Source organism: Rhipicephalus microplus, unplaced genomic scaffold (assembly GCF_043290135.1).
Source record: "Rhipicephalus microplus isolate Deutch F79 unplaced genomic scaffold, USDA_Rmic scaffold_14, whole genome shotgun sequence".
Classification (NCBI taxonomy): Eukaryota; Metazoa; Arthropoda; class Arachnida; order Ixodida; family Ixodidae; genus Rhipicephalus; species Rhipicephalus microplus.
In genome coordinates, this window is record NW_027464587.1 from 19,956,525 (window position 1) to 19,977,442 (window position 20,918).

The window sequence follows — 20,918 nt, forward strand, 5'->3', positions numbered from 1 at the left end:
TTCTTACAGATCACTTTTCTCCCCTGTGCGCTTCTCTTAAGGCTTTATGAAACTTTCAGTCAGGCTGTGGGCTTGACACAACGATAAAAAAAGAAAAAAAATGTCTTGCCTGCAATAAACCCGGAGGTCCCTAATTATGCCAGTAAAGTGTGCGTCACGGTGGAGCATTTGTGCGTGGCACTCCATTGAGCTAGCGCTGGCCTCTTTGTTTTCGCCCCTCTTTTGTCTGACTCGCACTGGTTCCTACGGACATCCCAAAGGCCATGATTTAATTAGGACGAAAGCAGCGAAGATCACCCGAAAGTGCGAGAAAACACGTCGCCAGCATTATTCACACGTACTAGAAGCTAGAAGAACGGAGACCGGGATCACGTTAGGGCGAAAGGTGGGAAAGTTAGCTGAAGGAATGCGTGAGAAAAGGTTAACATCACTTGGTTAAAATCGTTCGAACGGCTTTGTCAGCTTCTGAATGCACAAGTACGCGCATTTAGTGAGGTGCACCCAGTTACCTTGTGCAGATGCGTGCAGACATTTTAAGGAGTTTTGCTACAATACCGACAATATTGCGGAGAGCGAGACAATATTGCGAAGAGGGGGCATCTTAAGTAAAGCAGAACAGGAACTTTATTGCGCAGATGCATGTGGTAACTGTACAGGAACATGACAAGGAAGATTAGATTACAGTCCTAGTAAGGGCCTGTGGACCGCATATGCACCGTTCGTTGTCATAAGAAGCAACACCGCATAACCGTCACTACCTGCAAGGCATTCATTGAACTAATTCTTGAGTACAGTCGTTATCTTCTATGATGGCTTTGCAACACAATTTTGACGGACGCTGCAAATTCGGAGTACGTATACGCGCGCTCGTTCCGTGGTTTCTAGTTCAGATACCTGGTTACAACCACCACCGGAGGAAAATCGCGTAGCTAACAATGCGGCACAAAGAATGGATGCTGTCGAACACCTGCAGTACACCACGGTTAGGTGCGATGCCCACCAAAACGCGCGCACCGCCGCTGGACCGCCTGAACGGTGCCGCACCACACTACATCAATAATAACAAAACGCCGCCATTGTGCCTAGTAAATAAGGCCGCGCGCTACGTAATTTCCGCCACAATTTTTACGCCCCGCGCCGGCTGGGCATGCCCTCTCCTTACCTTTTCTTCCTACGTGCCTCCAGCGGTCCCTGCCACCTCAGGCGCCTACGTTGCTGCGGCCGCGACCAACACGGACGTTTGTCGCGTCGCCGTCAAACTTCTGCCGTTTTGGGCAGAGGCGCCTGACGTGTGGTTCGTTCAAGTCGAGGCGCAGTTTTCCACGGCACGCATCGCCCAGGGCCAGACGCGCTATGACTACGTCGTCGTCCAACTAGACTCTCGCTATGCGGCTGAGGTTCGCGATATACTTGCGAATCCCCCGGCTGATGACCGTTACCTACACCTGAAGAGGGAACTGATTCGCCGGCTTTAACCTTCACAAGACGAGAAGGTGCGTCACCTACTCCAGCACGAAGAACTCGGTGACCGCAAGCCATCGCAGCTCCTGTGTTACATGCGTGACTTCTTGGGCAGCACCCCGGTCGACGACTCTCTCCTCCGTATTATCTGGCTTCAGCGTCAACCATCAAATGCGCAGGCCATTATCCAGGTGCAGCCGAGTCTGCCGCTGAACCAGCTCTCTCAAATCGCTGATCAAGTCGTCGAGATTTCGTTGCCAGCATCGCCCCTCAACGTCAACGCCGTTGACACCCGACAGTCCAACAGCGAGCTCGCGCGCCGTGTCGACGAAATCACCCGTCAGCTGGACTCAATTCAAAGGCGCCTGGATCAAAGCCCGAAGCTACGTCCACAAAAACGCTCCCAAAGCCAAGACAACAACGCCGCTTCATCGCACGGAAATGACAACGGCCCCTGCTACTACCATCGACGCTTCGGTGACAAAGCCCGAGAATGTCAACCACCTTGCTCAGCTGGACATCAGGGAAACTTCAACGGCAGCCCGTAGAGACGGCCGCGAGCTGCCAACTTAGAGGTCACCACATATTCGTTACCGACCAAGTCACAAAGCGGCGGTTCCTCGTCGACTGTGGCTCCGACATCTGTTGCTTTCCCCGAACCTTCCTGCGTGACAAGCGTTCTTGCACGTCCTTTGAGCTCAGCGCGGCGAACCATTCGGCCATCGTGACCTACAGCTCGCTCCGCCTTAACATCAACTTCAAAAACCTGTGTCGAGATTTTCCTTGTAATTTCGTCATCTCCGACGTCGAAGAGCAGATCATCGGGTCCGACTTCTTGGCGTACTACAATCTTCTACCTGACTGCCGATATGACCGACTTATGGACGCTACAACCGGCCTCCTCACGCCGGGCCAACGTGCGACCACTCAACAGCCTAACGTCAAGGCACTCACCATTGGGAACCAGTCGCCATACCATGACATCCTCGCAGAATTTCCCGACCTGACTCGACCTAGCGGGCGTCCGCGAGAGGTGCGCCGCTCAACCGTGCACTATGTAGTGCACGGTTGAGTGGTGCACCTCTCGCGTACTACTATTCGTACTACTCCCGGCCCCCCGGTTTCATGCCGCGCCCGTCGGCTTGCCCCGGACCGCCTACAAATCGCACAGGCCGAATTCGAAGCCATGCTCCGCGAAGGTACTGCCCGCTGCTCGGAGGGACCGTACGCCTCACCGCTTCATCTGATACAAAAGAAGACCAATGGCTGGCGCCCCTTTGGAGATTATCGCGCCCTCAACGTCCGCATCGTCCCCGATAGGTACCCCGTCCGTCATATACAGGACTTTGCGAACCGCTTAGACGGCAGCACTATCTTCTCAGTGGTGGACCTCGTAAAGGCTTACACACAAATTCCTGTAAACCCGGATGACGTCCGAAAGACCGCAATCATCATGCCTTTCGGTCTATTCTAATTATATTTCATTAGTTTTGGTCTCCGCAACGTGGGGAAAACCTTTCAACGCTTAATCGACGACGTAGTCCGCGGCCTTGACTTCTGTTTCGTCTACCTAGACGACATCTTGATCTTCTCTCGCAACGAAACGGAACATCGCCAACACCTTGGTGAACTGTTCCAGCGCCTCGACGAACACGGCTTACTCATAAACGTTCGGTGCCCCCGTCATCACGTTTCTTGGCCATGAAATCTCTGCAGAAGGAGCTAGACCCTTGCGTGACCACATCCTGGCCCTGCAAAATTACGCACTGCCTGCCACAGCGAAGGACCTCCGCCATTTCCGGGGCATGTACAAATTTTACTGGTGCTTCGTGCCTAAAGCGGCCATATATCAGGCTCCTCTCCATAATGCGTTGACCCGCCAACACGGCAACCATCCTGTCACTTGGACCCCAGCCTTAAAGCAAGCGTTCAAAGACTGCAAAACCGCCCTCTGCAACGCAACGCTGCTCTCCCATCCCAAGCCAGAGGCGCGCCTGGGTCTTTTCACGACGCCTCTAGCACCGCCGTTGGAGCCTCTCTCATGCAGCGTGTGGGAAACATCTGGCGCCCCTTGGCGTTCTTCTCGAAGAAACTCTCTTCCCCGAAGCCGCCCCCGCCTTCCGACAGCATCGGCGATGCAACCTCGCCCCCTGCGGAGACGACCTGGCCAGCCTACTACAGAGAGCTTCTTACCATTTACCAAGCAGTCCAACACTTTCGCCACATCCTCGAGGCACAGCACTGCACCATATACACCGATCATAAACCTATCACTTACGCCTTCTCCCAACGCCGCGAAAAACTTCCACCGGTTCAGCAGAACCACCTGTCCTTCATCGCTCAATTCATCACAGATATCCGCCACATCAGCGGAAAGGAAAACGTGGTCGTCGGCGCACTCTCTCGCGTCTAGGCTGTCGAGCTACCAACCGTTACAACCGACGCCCTCGCTGAAGCTCAGAAAACGGACACGAACTCCAGCAGTCCTCGAGAATGGCTCTTCCCTTCAACTTCAAAAAGTTACCATCCTTGGGTCAACGGATGCTCTCTACTGTGACATATCAACAGGACGAATGAGACCATACGTCCCTTTTTCGCATTGCCAAAGCCTCTTCAACCAGTAACACAACCTCAGTCATCCCGGCATCCGAGCTTCTACACGCCTCGTGACTGACCGGTACGCGTGCCCTCAATGCAACGGGACTGCCGCACCTGGGCACGCACATGCATTCAATGCCAGCGCGCCAAAATCACCCGGCACGTCACGTCGCCACTCGGAGAATTCTCCCTCCCGACGGAACGGTTCCAGCACATCCACATCAACATCATTGGCCCCCTCCCACCAGCCGGCCCTTACCGCTATTGCCTCACCGCCATCGATCGTTACACTCGTTGGCTCGAGGTGTGGCTGCTCGAAAGGATCACCGCAGAAGACGTCGCATCAGCCTTCTTCTCCAGCTGGGTTTCACGCTTCGGCACTCTTCGTTGAGTCACTACCATTCAAGGAAAGCAATTCGAAGCTCAACTCTTCAGGCTCCTCGGGCTCTCCGCCGGGTTCGAGCGTTCACGGAAACTAGCTACCACCCTTGCGCCAACGAGACGATTGAACAGTTTCACTGGCAGTTCAAGGCAGCCATCTTGTGCCACCCTCACTCAACCTGGCTCGAAGCTCTCCCCGCCGTTGCTCTCGGTCTGCGCGCAACTTTCAAATCAGACATTCAATACACGCCCACGGAACTCGTCTACGGAGAGACGCTTCGCCTACCTGGAGAACTCCTCTCCGCTCCGACCTCAGATGTAACCAGCTCGAACCCTGCAGACTTCGTCGCTCGACTCCGTCGCACAATGGGCGCGCTGCGCCCCTCACCAGTGGCTCGCCACACCAAGCCGACCCCGTTCGTGTTTAAGGACCTGGCAATATGCTCGCATGCCTTCGTCCGCGACGACACCGTACGCGCACCTTTCCAGCCGCCTAACTCCGGATCTTACAAAAACATCTCTCGCGACGACAAAACATTCACCCTGCAAATCAGTGGAAACGATGTACGCGTTTCCATCGACCGCCTAAAGCCATCATACATTCTTTCCGAGGAGCCTACCAACCCCCGCACGCCTCCCGTAATTCGCCGACAACAGCCCGCAACGCCTAGGCTCGCATCCTACACCACCCGCCTTGGACGCCAGGTGCGGGTCCCCAAATATCTTCAACCCTGACGGCTCCTATCTGCGTGGGGGGTGGTGTGGCGAAACGGGTCAGCGCCGCTTCTGCGCCTGCGCGTCGCGGCAATGCCTCCAAACACGGGCGCTCTCGATAAGAACACTCTCGCCCGAAATAAGCAAGAAAACTGTGAGTGTTCCCCGATTCAGGGGCAGTCGTTGTAGAACCTTCAGTGCGGAAACATTGAAGTTATGTTGAAGCGGCACAGAAAGGCGAGTTCCAACCAGCCATCTTCACCGCGTCGGAAACAGACTGGTACGTATAAAATAGATGTCAGTGCCTAATTTCACTGTAGTAAACTGTTACACGTGATATGCTTATCAGTGAATATCCATTCGATAAGAAACAGCAGCACCGGCATTCGCTTTTAGCCGGGTATAGCCCCGGTCCGCGCAAGGCGCGGGCAGCGTGCAGACACATCAGGTGTTCGTGGATTTCACAGCTCAGAGTGCTCCGTTTTTAATGCAGTCGGTATCATGCTTCAAACGAGTGGCTACTTGAGCTGGTTGGTATTGCATTTTTGAAAGAAATATACTTTCTTAGTGTACAGGGAACGTTTTCATAAGGAAGATAGAGCCGAGAGAGGACAGAGAGCAAATACTTCGCAGCGGGCAAGGCGCACACGATGAGTCAGTGTGCTACGACTATAAAAAATATTAAAGAGGCAGACGAGTGATGCTCTTGCCACAGTGGTGATATGTGCTCTGAACTGCGCTGAAAATCGCGCAGTAGTAGTTTGGTTTATATAATGCAGTTCTGATCTACCATCGCCTTTTCTAAACATACTACAGAGATGATGGGTTAAAATTCAAACGGTATATTAGCTGTGCTAGAAGCATGCGATTGCCGTGTAGAATAGCTTAGTTGGATTGTACCTACTGATATCTTTGTACACGTGTTGCCGTCATCGGTGATCGTGCACGCACTGTGTGCAAATGGTAAAAGAGGAGTGGTGATGTTGCCCCGAAATTCGGCAGATTCGCGACCGCCACAGCGCGCTTTGTCTCGTAGGTTGGAAGCATTTTCTTTTAACTGCAGCGGCCCATTTTGCAGCCATTTTCTTATCCCGAGGAAACTTGTGAAAAGCGACCCTATCACGACCGTAAGTGCTGTGGCATCCATATACCGCACAGTAACCCGGCATCGCGAGTCCACTTCAACCTTGCTAAAACACAACTAGTGAATGTCAGTAGATCAGGACGGCAAAAATCTCTAATCGGAAGAGAATGGTGCAATGGCGAGAAAACCCTATGAAATGTCAGAACTGATGCTTCGCCAGGCGGCATATCGCAGCAGAAACAAGGCACAACCGCGAAGTAAACAAGCTGAGGTGATCGATTGAATAATATGTAGGGTTTACCGTCCCAAAACCACAATATTATAAGAGGCGCCGCAAAAGAGGCCTCCGGAAACAGCGGGACAGCGCACGAAGCGAGCGCACCACTATGTCATCGAGGAGTCTGTTCTGTCACGTCACCCAGGCCTCCTATCAGGAGGTGCCACTGTAACTTCTCGGGGCTAATAGAGCCGTTGTTTGATCGAATATCGCGACCAAAAACCTCCGGAGACAATTTGTCAGATGACGCGGATACTGAATACGCAATAAATTCATGAGTTCAAGATGCCTTCAGTGTCTCTTTATTGTTTTCCTTCTAAGTTGACACAACGTCATATTTGCAAGTTTTTACAGCGCGCGAACTCAAAAAAAAAGGGGGGGGGGGGACAAGGTAGACAGAAAGAGCGCTGATGGCTCTCTCTGTCCCCCCTGCCCCCCTCCTTTTTTCATTTATTTATTTATTTACAGTACCTTACAGAGCCCTCGAGGGGCAATGTGTACAGATAATATGTTAGAAAAATATATATACATATATATCTACACATACATAGGCGAATATTGAATATAATAGGAAATGCAGTTCAACTTATAAACATGTAAGCAAAATACATACTAGAAAAGTGAGTTACAGCATGTGAAGGTGAAATACAAAAAAATATTATGACAGTAACTACAACCTAGCAATAGTGCAAAAACATCGGCAACAGTCTTATAAGCACAGATAATTACGAAGATGCGATAGAGGAGATTTTGGTGTATAGGTATTTTTTAAGAGTATTATAGAACTTTGTGTGGTCTTGTTCTGACGCAAGATCATCTGGCAAATCATTCCCCAAACGAATAGCTGGTGGAAGAGCCGACTGGTTGAAAGCGTTAGTATTGCCGTATATGCGTGATAAGCTAAAGGTGTTATGTAGTCTGCTCGAAGTTCCATGTGCTAGATTAAGGTGAACATATGGCATCATGCTGGTGTGGATGAGTTTGTGAATTAGTAATGTTGGCTAACGTAACGTAGCTTTCTAGGTGAGTTGGTTCTTAGTAATAGAAATAAATAACCAGCGAAGAAGAACAACCACACAGGACAAGCGCTGGTCTTGTATGGTTGTTCTTCTTCGCTGGTTGTTTTTTTTCTACTACGTTCGTGTGCTGAAAAAGAAACTTTCATATATGAATTCACCCCAACTAGCCCGAGCTTACACTCTTGTGAGTTGATACAACGTAACAGTAAATATTAGCGCAGCCGGGTGTTATTTTGTCTTATATCAGGTAAATAATACGCAAGAGCTTGCAAAGAGATTTGGTTACATATTGACTAGACCCAGACAACATGAATTCATGCGTTTCCAGGGAGTCTCTTTGAGACTCGTACTCTCTTTAAGTGACTGGGTGTTTATCAGCCGCCACTGTAAGGGCTCTTGAACCAGTGGCGTCACATCGTAGAAAGACCTGGCTGAAGCTATTATGCATTATGTATAGCAGAACGCTGTGAGAAGCTTGGATGCCGCGAACAGTCTGTGTGGCGCCACATTGTATTTCTGCGTGATCTGGTTTCACGGCAGCGGACGTATAGGCGTGGGCGCCATGAACAGCTTAGATTAGTCTGCGCTTCCCCCTTCATTTGCCTCCGCTGCATTCGTTTCCTAGCTTACGCAGAAGTCTCGTGAACGGGCCCTCGGAGGCTCCGTTCTAAATACATTGTTATTCCATTTCCGCACTGAGTGTCCCAGAATAAAAATACACAAAGAATGAAAAGCATTTTGCGAGCAATAATGTTGTTTCAATGAGCAATTCACAAACTAACTCGTTCAGTGAACTGGGAGTGCGAGGGAACACACAAAAGAGACAGAGAGGCGGCACACAGCACAAGCGCTTACTAAGAAATGGTTTGTTTTTCACGCTTCAAAGACACATATAAACACGAGGGTGCGCATGTCAACAAAAATATGTCGACAGTAAGAGCAGCAAGCAAAGCGTTCAATCACAAGCTCTTGTCTAAGAATTATCTATATAGTTAAACTCACAGTCATGTAGTGATGATGAAAAATAGCTGATACACTGGTCTTGCAAAGGTGATATGCTTCAGGAATTTCACGCGTAGTTTGAAGCGGATGCCGGAAAACAACACTTTTTTTTTAAACAACGGTTGGCAGTTGCAGAACTCGCAATTCAAAACTCCGATGTTCTGTGAGGCGTACACTCAAACATCGGCCACAGTTTGGCCGATGTACATGTGACCACAAGACGTGTATATATGTGTCTTTCGAACGGGAAAAACAAACCAGTTGTTGGTGAGCGCTTCTGCAGTGTGCCTCTTTTTTGCCTCTTGTGTGCGTACTCGGTTCGCTGAACGAATATGAACTACCAACTAGCCCAACTCACTGTTCTCTTGCAATGTACAGACGAACGACAGCCATGTACGATGCCAAAACGCTGGTTCGTATTCATGTTCCACGTTTCAGTGGCACAATTCATGTACGACACTTACAAAAAAAGCTTGCAGGATTCAGTGCGTGCAAAGTATGACGCTAGCCCACTCCGTTGCTCAGGTCCGATAGGCCTGCCGGGAATGAATCGAGAGCTCGTTCGCTCTCTGTCGAAAAACAGTGCCAGGCAGCGTTGCCGTTGCTGGTTACTATGCGCCGGCAAATTAGCCACTTTACAACTCTGTACACGTCTGGCGACGACAATTGCAGGATGGCGCCATCCGCGCTTCTTTCTGGCTACTTAGATTTTCTCTTTTCGCAAAATTACTAGACGTAATTTCAACACAAAACAACGCAGAAAAACTACAGAATAACTGTTATTTCTAGACTTTTTCGTGATATTGGCACGCACTTGGCCCTGCCCCATAAAAAGGCTTGTGTTCCACGATGCACTCAACGAGCGTTCCTTCAAGATGAAGTGCCACATTGGTGTGAATAAACGACCTCACGCAAATACCACGACATCGCATATGGCACATTGTTGATGCCAGATTCTAATGCTGAAACACCGCGCTTCAAACAACAAAAGGCAGCGGGGCTGTTCACCTTACATCAGATTTATCTACTTGAAGGTGGACTGGTATAATTATAACTTTGTATCAATATAGGCTCAAGGCTTCAAGAAAAAAAGAACACCTCTTGCTGATCTCGTGGCCCCAATTTACTTTTGTAAGAACTCCATCCTATGTGCTCTTACCTTTTCTGCCAAAATAAACATTTCTCTCTCTTTCATCCTTTGTAGACAAATTGTGTGACAGCGCAGTGAAAGTAGTATGATAGCTTATTAATTTATTTGCAGCTTACCTGCTGCTTGGATACCAAGCGAGACAGAAAAACATTTTGCTCGTTATGCTGCGTTTTTCCTTACTCAGTCATATTTAATGCTGAACATTGGAGCTCCGTACATATATCACCTTTTTTGCTACAAATTTGGCCCTAAAATAAATTATATGGCTACTTTGGCTACTTTCAGCTTGAGATCTGGTTTTTTTTCAAATATGCCTAACGGCAACACTGGACAGCTAAATAGGGCAACAAATGAGGCGGTGCGCCTACAGTCGCTCGCGAAAAGTGCTCGCATAGTGATTGGCACTATCCAGCACAAAGAAGAAAAAACTCTAAATGAGTGCTGCTAAGAATTTCGAGCGCAGAAAACAGACGTGTTACCAAGAACGAGAGGGCAGGACGGGTACTATATTTAATGAAGTCCTGTTTTGCTATTCTTGTATTTGTGTGTTTTTGCGCTCCAAATTTCTGCCGAATGTCCACCATCTTGATGAATATTAAGTTTTTGTAAAGTGCTGCTTATCACTCATGTGCTTGACGTACAAAATAAAGGATCCCAACTTACAGAGATTCCCGTGGTTATCCTGATCGGCTGTGGCGTGTCCGTCCATCAAGAGAGCACAAGAATAAAGGAGCACGACTTTTAGGCCGGAAACACACAGAAGAATTGTACGAATACAAATAACCTCTTGCTTACACTTAACATCTGAAAAATGGCATATTTTTGAATTCGATGGGGGTCACAATTTCGGCTTGATGGCATGACAACTGATGATAGCGTAGGCTAAAGACACAATTGCTGCAGATGCATGCGCTAGCCTAGATTTAACGCCATGGCTATCATCAGCGGGAGAGAAACGATGCATTTGATATTTGGTGACACATGTGTGAGTAGCGCATCAGTGTCGTTGTAAGATAAAGAAGCCGAGTACGCGTACTCACGAAAAACTGTATTGATTAAGTTACTAGGAAATGCACGTTGGGAAAATTGAGGACAATGCAAATAAAATACATGCTAAAAATCCCTGGAGCTGAGTAGGGACTGAACCAGGGTTTTCGGGTACGAGTGGGGATCGAAACCGGGTCGTTTGTGTGGCAAGCGGATGTCCCACCACACAGCCATGCCTCTGCTTGAGAAAACAGTGTAAAAAACTTCGTCTGCTTGGAACTGCAGTGAAAGCAACTTTCACGCGTCACAAACACACACGACCTGTATACGTGCTTCAATATGCAACACAAAGTATTGCAGTAATAATGCTTGGTAGAAGCGTCCGTTGCCAATGAGCATCAGAATATGCGATTATCATGATAGCTACGTGGTCGAAACTCGGTATCACACTACAAAAGGCACACACGCTACTGCATCTATTCCCTTATAGGTCACGTAGTGCGTGCTTAGGAAATTCGAAAAGGTTTCATGCACTAAGTGTTTGAAGTACGCGTTACGAACAGGATCTCCTAAAGGCGAGGCTTTAGGGTCCCTCAGTTTTTGTCCTTGTGCTCAGCCTGCACAGTCTAGAGCTACCATTTTGGAAAATCACCCCACCGTAAAAATGCACGTAGTGCGGTGATCACACACGGTCTGTTCTTATGGAGCTTACTTCGTTGATGAATTTAGGCGCGAACAATTATTCGAAAAAGTCGAGTAGTGGGTGCATAGAGAAAATGCGAAAGTAGTTGAATACTGGTGCAAGATTTAAATGGCGATTACTCGCCACTGGGCCAACCCACTGCAACCATAGGCTTCGGACGCTTTCTATGAAGAAGGCAGAAAAAAATTAACGGAATTATTGGATTCACTTCTATCTTACTGCACCATACCATGACACACAATGGTTAGCGTACATGGGGGTCCAAAGTTCCAAGGCTACGATCTGTTAGGAATACATGGGATAGTAGCCTGGAAACTTTTTACTCCCCTTGTACATTTGTACTCTTCACTCAATCCACTGGATACGTTGACAAACACCGTAAACAGGCTATATATAATCGTAACATCTTTGCTTACTCGTGAGAAGTCAGCTATCGCACCCGGAGCGTCAATAGAGTGCAGCTAAAGTGCAGCCACTTTCTTTCTTATGAAACAGTTGCCTTCACATCCGGCGCTAAAATTATCAATGGAAGAGGGCTTGCGAAAAAAAGGTTACACATCGGTCAGATTGGTATTTTTTAAGAAATGAATCTTGTTAAGTTGCTCGTCATGCTTGACCGTGCGAATGGCTCTTCTTGCTGGCAATTATAAGAACAACTGGTCAAATTCAGGGGCACCTAGAAATTCTTCAGCCATTATTGGACTTACCTTTCCGTCTTCCACAAGGTTGGCAGCCATGATGAACTTACAGATATCTTCTTGCCACACCATGCGCCAGAAGTCCGCCACTGTTTTCTCCACAGGACCTGCGTCGACACCACAAACATGGTGAACAATTGTGAATGAACATTAAAGCACCACAAGCACACATTGAACAAAGGTTTTTATGAATGCGATGTTTAAAAAAAAGCATAAAATCTTCGAGACAGTCTTGTGTGCTGGGCGACTTAGTGCGTTGTAAATGACATGAAATAAAAGATGAGAAAGAAAAAAAGCCCTATACGAACTTTAATTGCACCACTTCTGCTGCAATCCTGTGCTAATAAGACGATTTTTGCAGCCCTCATTAGGCCCTTGTCTTGGTGTAGTCCTAAATTCTCCGCTACTGTGAAAGGGGCAAGTACCTAGGCAGGGTGGATAACCGAGCGATTTTCTCCGAGACGGCACCCTCTCCTTCGTGACCCGGTATCAGCAAGATGTTGCAAAAGCATTTTCTGCTATTTATCGCTAAGTTATTGCGAATAAATCGCGGTTATTTCTCTGGTCTAAGTATAATATACCTCGCTGGTTCATTTTGCGCCGCCTTGCACGATAGTTAACCCAGTTGTAGGCCTTTATTGACCACCACATGACCACGCGACAATATAAGTGGACGATATAAGCCGGGCTCTCAAGCAGCACTCTCTTAAAATAATGGGGTAAGTATAGATTAGTAAGGCTAACCTTTTTCTGGGCGTGTTGCTGCGCGAAAGACTCACCATCAAGAACGGAAAACACATAGGGCACACAGCGGAAAAACGCCACGCCTTCGTGCATAGCCCGGCAAAGTCGCAACGAAAGTTGGAACAGCAGCAATTCTAGAGTCAGTTGTAAACTATCTCGGGGCTACTACAAAAAGACTTGCATAAACATGGTTTGCATCGGGGCTAGTAATTCTATTCTTACATGTTGATTTGTCGCAGCAATATTTACACCCTCTGACGAAGGAAAAAAAAACACGATAGTAGCCATGACTAACAAATGGCTTTTTGTTGGAACCCTTCGCACAATACACAGAGCACTTGAACAAAATATAAAGGACCAAGTAATAAATAATTCATGATGAACGCTATGCGTCTCCCGTTATTGCTCTGGGCTATATCAAGAACGTCAGAATATGTTTTATGAACGACCTAAATCGACAATCAACAAATGATTTATTAATGTTTTTAAGTATTGACTATAGAGAAAAATATTTCTCTACAAGACTTGTAGCGCTTATCCAGAAATAATAAAATTTTCAGTCAGCGCTTATAAAGCTACACTCCTTAATGTTACTCCAGCCTTTGTTTGAAGTGCACGACATTTAAAAAATGTCACTTGACTGCCGGCTAACGTGCCGCGTTGTTAGTGCCCTCAGTTTAGATTCAGGTAATTATCAGACTGCTCATGCAGAAAGATGCATGGATAGATAGATAGATAGATAGATAGATAGATAGATAACACAAACTGGCTACCGCTATCGGTTACTACAAAGAACGTTAAGCGATGGTAGGATGACACTGATAAAAAAAGAACGAAAAATTTAGCCGAAAAAGCGGCCCTCACGTGGGAACACGACACGAGACCGCAGGCAGCACTCGTTGTGATGCCAGCATTTTTTCTTTATATATATATATATATATATATATATATATATATATATATATATATATATATATATATTGTGAAAATTTATTGTACGTCATCTTCCTCATCTATCAATAACCATCATCAGTCTTCGCCCCGTTCCTCTTTATCATCGGTGCCATCTTGCTGTTGCTTAAATAAAGCGTCAGCTGCACCGTTGTATTTCAAGTGGTGGAGGTGCTTCCGGATCTCTTCGACCTCTCTCCATCCAAAGCCAGCTCCTGGAGCTCCGTTCGGGACGTCGCTTGCGCCAGCAGAGCACCATGGCTCAAGAGCAAGCCCAACCGAATCACCCGCCGGCGCAACCACCAGCCGCCAACCCTAGCCCGGTCAACAACCCCCCTCGGGAGCCTCCAATCTTCTCCGGTCTGCCTGGCGAAGATGCCGTAGACTGGCTCGACAACTATGACCACGTAGGTGTCTACAACAACTGGAACGAGGCATCGAAATTAGCACGCATCCAGTTTTACGTCTCTCAGGTTGCCAGGACGTGGTTCCTGAATCATGAGAGCGACTTCCGCGATTGGTCTTCCTTCAAAGACCAGCTCCGACGCATTTTCGGTACACCGACCGTCCGTTCAGAGGTTGCTCGCAACAAACTGGCAGAACGCGTTCAACATTGCGGTGAGTCCTACACTTCCTATATTGAGGATGTGCTTGCACTTTGCCGCCGTATCGACGACACCATGCCATAAGGTGATCGTGTCCGGCACCTTCTGAAGAGTTTCGGACCTACCGCTTTCAACGCCCTCGTCGCACACAACCCTTCGACGGTTTCCGACGTCGTCTCGGTATGCCAGCGGCTTGATACCTTGCAGTCAATCCGCCTGCGACCCGACTTCTCTGAGAACACCCTGGCAAACAGTATGGAGCTCCGATCCATCATTCGAGCCATAATTCGTGAGTAATTGCAAGCCTACACTTTACCTCCTTCTAACAACGTTCCCGCTCAACCCGCCTCTAGTGATCTGCGTGGAATTATTAGGGAAGAAATGTCAGCGTTTCAAAGCACCCACCGTGCTCCACCACGCCCCCAACCCACTTCGTATGCACAGATCGCTGCAATGCAACCCTCGCCGTCTCGAGTACCACCACCTATACCTGATCACGAACATCTCGCACCTCTAGTCGCCCGTCCACCGAACCCTACCTACCATTCTTCCTGGCGGGCCTCACGTCCCATTTGCTACTACTGTGGAATTCGAGGACACATTTCCCGGGTCTGTCGACGTCGGCAGCAAGATGAACGTCGTGGTTATGCCGCTTTTGAACGAGATGACACATGTGCTCGAGGTTACTACCGTTATGCCGACAGTCCTTCCAACCACCGATCACCGTCTCCTGTGCGCATTTCCAACACGACCAACAATACACGTGCATCCCGACCACGCTCCCCTTCGCCACTCCGACGCTCTGTTTCACCACTTCGGCCTGTCTCTCAACTGGCTGCCCAGCGATCGGAAAACTAAACAGTGCAGTTTTTGGAGGAAAAACTGCATCGCGGCGAAATGACCCAAGTCCTCCTGAACGACCGTCAAACATGTTATTGGTAACTGTGGAAGGTGTGTGGGTGTTGGCTTTGGTGGACACGGGAGCAACTATTTCAGTTATGCGTGCCGACTTGTGTTCTCGATTGCGGAAAGTGAAGACCTTGGATCGTCTTTGATTAGGGCCAATGGAGCAATAATTAGACCATCGGCGCGTGTCTTCATTGATGGTATTCTTCATCACATCACCTTCGCTGTCTTAATCTCATGTGCTCATGAACTAATTTTAGGTTGGGACTTTCTCTCATCAGCATCTGCATTAATTTCTTTCCGTCAACGTGTAGTCGAAATGACCGAGACCGATCACTGCAGCGAACGCGTCGACGAAAAACCATTGCGTTTCTTCACAGCTTCCGAATCCATACTGCTCCTGGGTCAAGAGCAACTCATCACCATCACTTCTCCAAATATTGCCAATGGTGACGTCCTTATCACCCCTTCCAGCAGCTGTCTAGCTCGCGCAGTTGTAGTCCCCTCCAGCCTGGTGCGGTTCAAAGACAGTGCTGCGATAATCCTCGGCCTGAACCCTACCCCAGAGCCCGTCCTCCTACCCCAAGGTTCTGCAGTGTCATGTTATGTGGATACACAACCGGTATCTTTGGTCTCTCTTGACGCCTTGACAGCTCAGCCACAACAGGCCCAGTCTGTCACTTCCTCCTCCTTTGCTCCCGGGATAAATCCCGAAATTCTGCTTCTCAGCGTGAGGCGTTGCTGAATTCGCTCAGGAAACACCAGGCCTCCTTCGACGCCAATGCTTCGGCACTAGGACAGACCACAGTTGCGCATCATCGCATCGACACTGAAGGTCAGACTGTTGTACGCCGTCGTCCCTACCGAGTCTCCTTGGCCGAGCGCAAAATCATCGAGGAGAACGTGACCGATATGCTAAACAGAAACATCATACGACCCTCTACCAGTGCTTGGTCATCACCCGTTGTGTTGGTACAAAAGAAGGATGGATCGGTACGATTTTGTGTTGATTACCGCGCGCTCAACACGATTACCCGAGAGGATGTATATCCGATGCCCCGTATAGATGATGCACTTGACTCATTGCAAGGCGCCTAATACTTCTCCACCCTTGACCTTCGGTCCGGGTATTGGCAAATACCAATGGACGAAGCAGACAAAGAAAAGACCGCCTTTTCTACGCCGGACGGTCTTTACGAGTTTAACGTAATGCCATTCGGTCTATGTAATGCTCCCGCCACATTTGAAAGGATGATCGACACTGTTCTTCGTGGCCTCAAGTGGAAAACTTGTCTATGCTACCTCGATGATATCGTCGTGTTTTCTTCCACTTTTGATGATCATCTGCAACGCCTAGATCAAGTGCTCACATGTCTCTCCAACACTGGACTTCAACTAAACACAAGGAAGTGCCATTTTGGCAACACAGCTATAAAAGTTCTAGGACATCTCGTTACTAAAGATGGCATCCAGCCCAATCCGGACAACATTTCCGCAGTCCTCAACTTTCCGCGACCCTTCCGTTCCAAAGAACTACGCAGTTTCCTTGGACTCGCATCGTACTTTCGCCGCTTCATTCGCAACTTTGCCACTCTTGCCGCTCCTCTCCACAAGCTCCTTGCTAGTACCGGTTCTTTCGATTGGAATGATCAATGCGAAGCCTCATTTCAAGAACTCAAGCAGGCACTGACATCCCCACCGGTGCTTTGTTATTTCGATGACAAGGCACCTACGATATTACACACTGATGCGAGTGGACAAGGAATCGGTGCCGTACTCCTCGAGCGCGACCATGCCTTTCGCGAGAAAGTTGTCGCGTATGCAAGCCGCACTCTGACCTCTGCAGAGAAGAGGTACTCGATAACCGAACAAGAGTGCTTGGCTGTTGTCTGGTCCATCCAAAAATTTCGTCCGTACCTACATGGTCGACATTTTACTGTTGTGACAGACCAGCATGCTCATTGCTGGTTGTCCACAATCAAAAACTTGTCGGGACGACTTGGCCGCTGGATTCTCCGATTACAATCTTATGACTTTGACGTCATCTACAAGACTGCAAGACAACATCAAGATACCGACGCTTTGTCACGATGCCCTTTGCCGCAGTTTTCGGCGCACGTCACATCCCCTTGTCAAATTGGCTATACGGAGGACGCCTCGTCGATATCATCCATTTCTTCCCTACCTTCATCCACCCGTCCGTCAGTAATTACTACTCACCAGCGAGCCGATTCTTATTGCACTGACATCATTGGTCGGCTTACCGGTGCTTCGTCTTCCCCTAATGCCAGGCTCCGGAAACAACTCCGACTCTTCAAGTTGGAGGACGATGTGCTATATCGATACATTTTCCACCTGGAAGGCCACCGATGGGTTCCCGTCGTACCACGCGCACTACGCACTGAAGTTCTGCGCGCTTCCCACGACGACCCGACGTCAGGACACTTGGGTTACTACAAAACATACGAGCGCATCCGCAGTCGATTCTTTTGGCCAGGTCTTTCCACGACAGTAGCTAAATATATTGCCTCGTGCGCACTTTGCCAACACCGCAAGCGGCCCACTACTGCTCCAGTCGGTACCCTACAACCACTTCCTTGTCCATCAGAGCCGTTCTTTGTCGTCGGAATTGACCTCTTCGGGCCCCTTCCAACTGCATCAGACGGCAAGAGGTGGATCGTCACCGCGGTTGATCACTTGACCCGGTACGCTGAGACGGCCTTAATCATTTCAGGAAGTGCTTCGGAAGTGGCAACTTTCTTCTTGAATGCTATTTATCTACGTCATGGAGCCCCACGTGTCCTTTTGAGCGACCGGGGCAAGGCATTTCTTTCAAGCACGCTCAGCGAAGTTCTTCATAAATCAAAAACAGTTCATGAAACAACATCTAGCTATCACCCGCAAACCAATGACTTAACGGAAAGATTTCATCGCACGCTGTGTGACATGCTGTCCATGTATATCCGACCGGACCATCGCAATTGGGATGCCATACTTCCCTTTGTCACGTATGCATATAATACGTCAGTTCAACGAACCACAGGCTATTCTCCATTTTTCCTAGTATACGGACGCCAACCGACATCACCACTCGACGTTTCATTCTTTTCTGGCCCCGTCAACTCTTCACCATTCGTTTTCGACCAGTTTCTGTCCCGCGTTGCTCGATGCCGTAATCTTGCCGGCGTAAACACCGAAGCTAGCCAAGAAGATCGCAAACATCGTTACGATGCCACTCACCGCGTCGTTCTGTACCGCCCTGGCGACAATGTACTTCTGTGGACTCCTGCGCGCACGCCTGGCTTATGCGAAAAGTTTGAGTCAGGCTATCTTGGCCCTTACAATGTTATCGAACAGACCTCACCGGTGAACTACCGTGTCACACCTGTTCATGTCCCCACTGACCAACGCTGCCGCGGGACAGAGATTGTGCACGTTTCGCGTCTCAAGCCCTATTGTATGCGTTCCACAGCGTAATTCGCGGCCAGGCTGGCCGCTTCCGTCGACGGGGGAAATTAGTGTGAGAATTCATTGTACGTCATCTTCCTCTTCTATCAATAACCATCATCAGTCTTCGCCCCGTTCCTCTTCATCATCGGCGCCATCTTGCTGTTGCTTGAATAAAGCGTCAACTGCACCGTTGTATTTCAATATATATATATATATATATATATATATATATATATATATATATATACCAAAAACAAAAGTGATGCTGGGTCCGGGAAAGATTATTCGTATACGGAAAAAGACGCACGTACTAAGTGATTTTATTGACGTTTCGGCCGTGGGTCCGGCCTTCATCAGGATACAGTTTATGGCACGAGTGCTGTTTATATACTTGTGCATATAAATAAGATACCATTATGAAAACGGGCATGAAAGGCGATATATGGGCATATATATATATATATATATATATATATATATATATATATATATATATATATATATATATATATATATATATATATGCAAGTGACACAATATGAAGGGCACCTAATCTACGAGTAAAAAGATATTGCTTCCATGCGTGAGCACGTGGCGAGCACTTTGTTTACAAATAAAAGAAAAAAACGCATAAAAGATAAATTACATAACATGAGGAGTAGTCCGACCGGTGAAAGCAAGGGAAAAAACTATAAAATACTAATAAAAATGACAAAGACGTTACAAAGCTGCTACGTAATCAACGGATACAGACAATGCAGTGCGACTTGCTGAGCAAGGTTGAAAAAAGATGGACAGGGTGATACAGGTTACGCAGATAGGCAACTAAGTTTTCCTACGTTTTCGTTCAGACCAGATGCGACGGCGTTGATCTTATAGATGAGGATTGATTCACGGACTTCTCTATCATAATTTGTGCGGAAACCAGATTCTAGTAATGTGACCAGTAGATTTTCAAAAGAGTGGCCAGGGAGGTGCACGTGTCTTGAAATGGGCAAGTGGGGCAAGGTGTTAGCATGAGATTTATAGTTGTTAAAACGCAGTCTAAAAGCCCCTTCTGTTTGACCAATGTACTGTATTTCACATAGCGCACATTCTATCATGTATATCACGTTCTTCGAATCGCAGTCAAGATTGCCTTTGATTTTTAAGGAAAAGTTGGAACCAGTACTGGTGACCTGTTGGCGTGTGCGCATGTAAGGGCATACTTTGCATCGCGGTTTTCGGCAAGGATGGCACCCGATCATGTCAGGACTGTCTGCTTTCGATGATTATGACGATGCGAGTATGTCTCGCATAGTTCTAGCTTTGCGATACACTGCTTTAGGTGGTTCGGTGAAAATGTTTCTTAAGCGTTCACTTTGCATTAGAATATTGTGGTGCTTTCTCAGCACAATCGAAACACGCGGAACTGACGCAAAATGGGTAAGGACTAAGTTTGTCTGCGGTGAGGGAGTCGAGTTTTTAGCAGCGCACAACAGCGTTCTACAATTATGCATGTCGGCACGTTTTATTGCGTCATCAAATTATTGCGGCGGATATTTTTGTTTGACTACAGCATTCTTTATCGTTCTGCAATTTTTTTTGAAACTCTGATTGCTCTGAGCAGATTCTTTTAAAGCGTAGGGCGTCACTGTAAGAGATGCTAGTTTTGCAATGTTTCACGTGGCTACTGTCAAAGTGCAAATACTGTTGTCGGTCTGTAGGCTTCCTGTATAGATCAGTGGATAGCTTATCATTTACAATCGAAATGCTTACATCAAGAAAACTAAGCGTTGACGTGGAATAGGTATGAGAAAATTATATTGATGGATGGGCATCATTAGAGTCAGATATGAAGGAAAGCAGTTCCTGTTCACCATGCGACCAAATAAGGAAAATGTCATCAATGTAACGTTTATAATAAAAAAGTTTTAGCACGCGGGTTTGCGAAAATTCACTTTCAAGCTGGCCCATGAATATATTGGCGTAGTTGGGTCCAATACGCGTACCCATTGACGTGCCGCTAACTTGGACATAGTGTGTCCCTTCAAATTGAAAGTTATTTAGCTCAAAATGAGCCTGAGCAATACTGCTAATGTGTTGCTGTCGATAAATTTACCCGGTGATGCTGCTTCATAGGACCTGGCGACTGCCGCTATTCCGTCTACATGCGGAATGTTGGTGTAAAAAGACGCTACGTCTAGCG

At 47.8% G+C, this 20,918-nt stretch overlaps 1 protein-coding gene across 5 annotated transcripts in view; it reads right to left on the minus strand.

Annotated features, from left to right (window-relative positions):
- Positions 1–20,918, minus strand: part of LOC119180589 (receptor-type tyrosine-protein phosphatase kappa) — a 631,290-nt gene that overhangs the window by 373,270 nt on the left and 237,102 nt on the right. For 4 of the 5 annotated variants that reach the window (XM_075882906.1, XM_075882909.1, XM_075882907.1 and 1 more), the window contains exons 7-8: positions 12,084–12,181; positions 10,350–10,376 (exon numbers count right to left, since the gene is read on the minus strand). In XM_075882906.1, coding sequence (XP_075739021.1) covers positions 10,350–10,376; positions 12,084–12,181 — 125 coding nt within the window. The remainder of the gene's footprint in view (positions 1–10,349; positions 10,377–12,083; positions 12,182–20,918) is intronic. The other variant, XM_075882908.1, reaches the window with a different exon arrangement.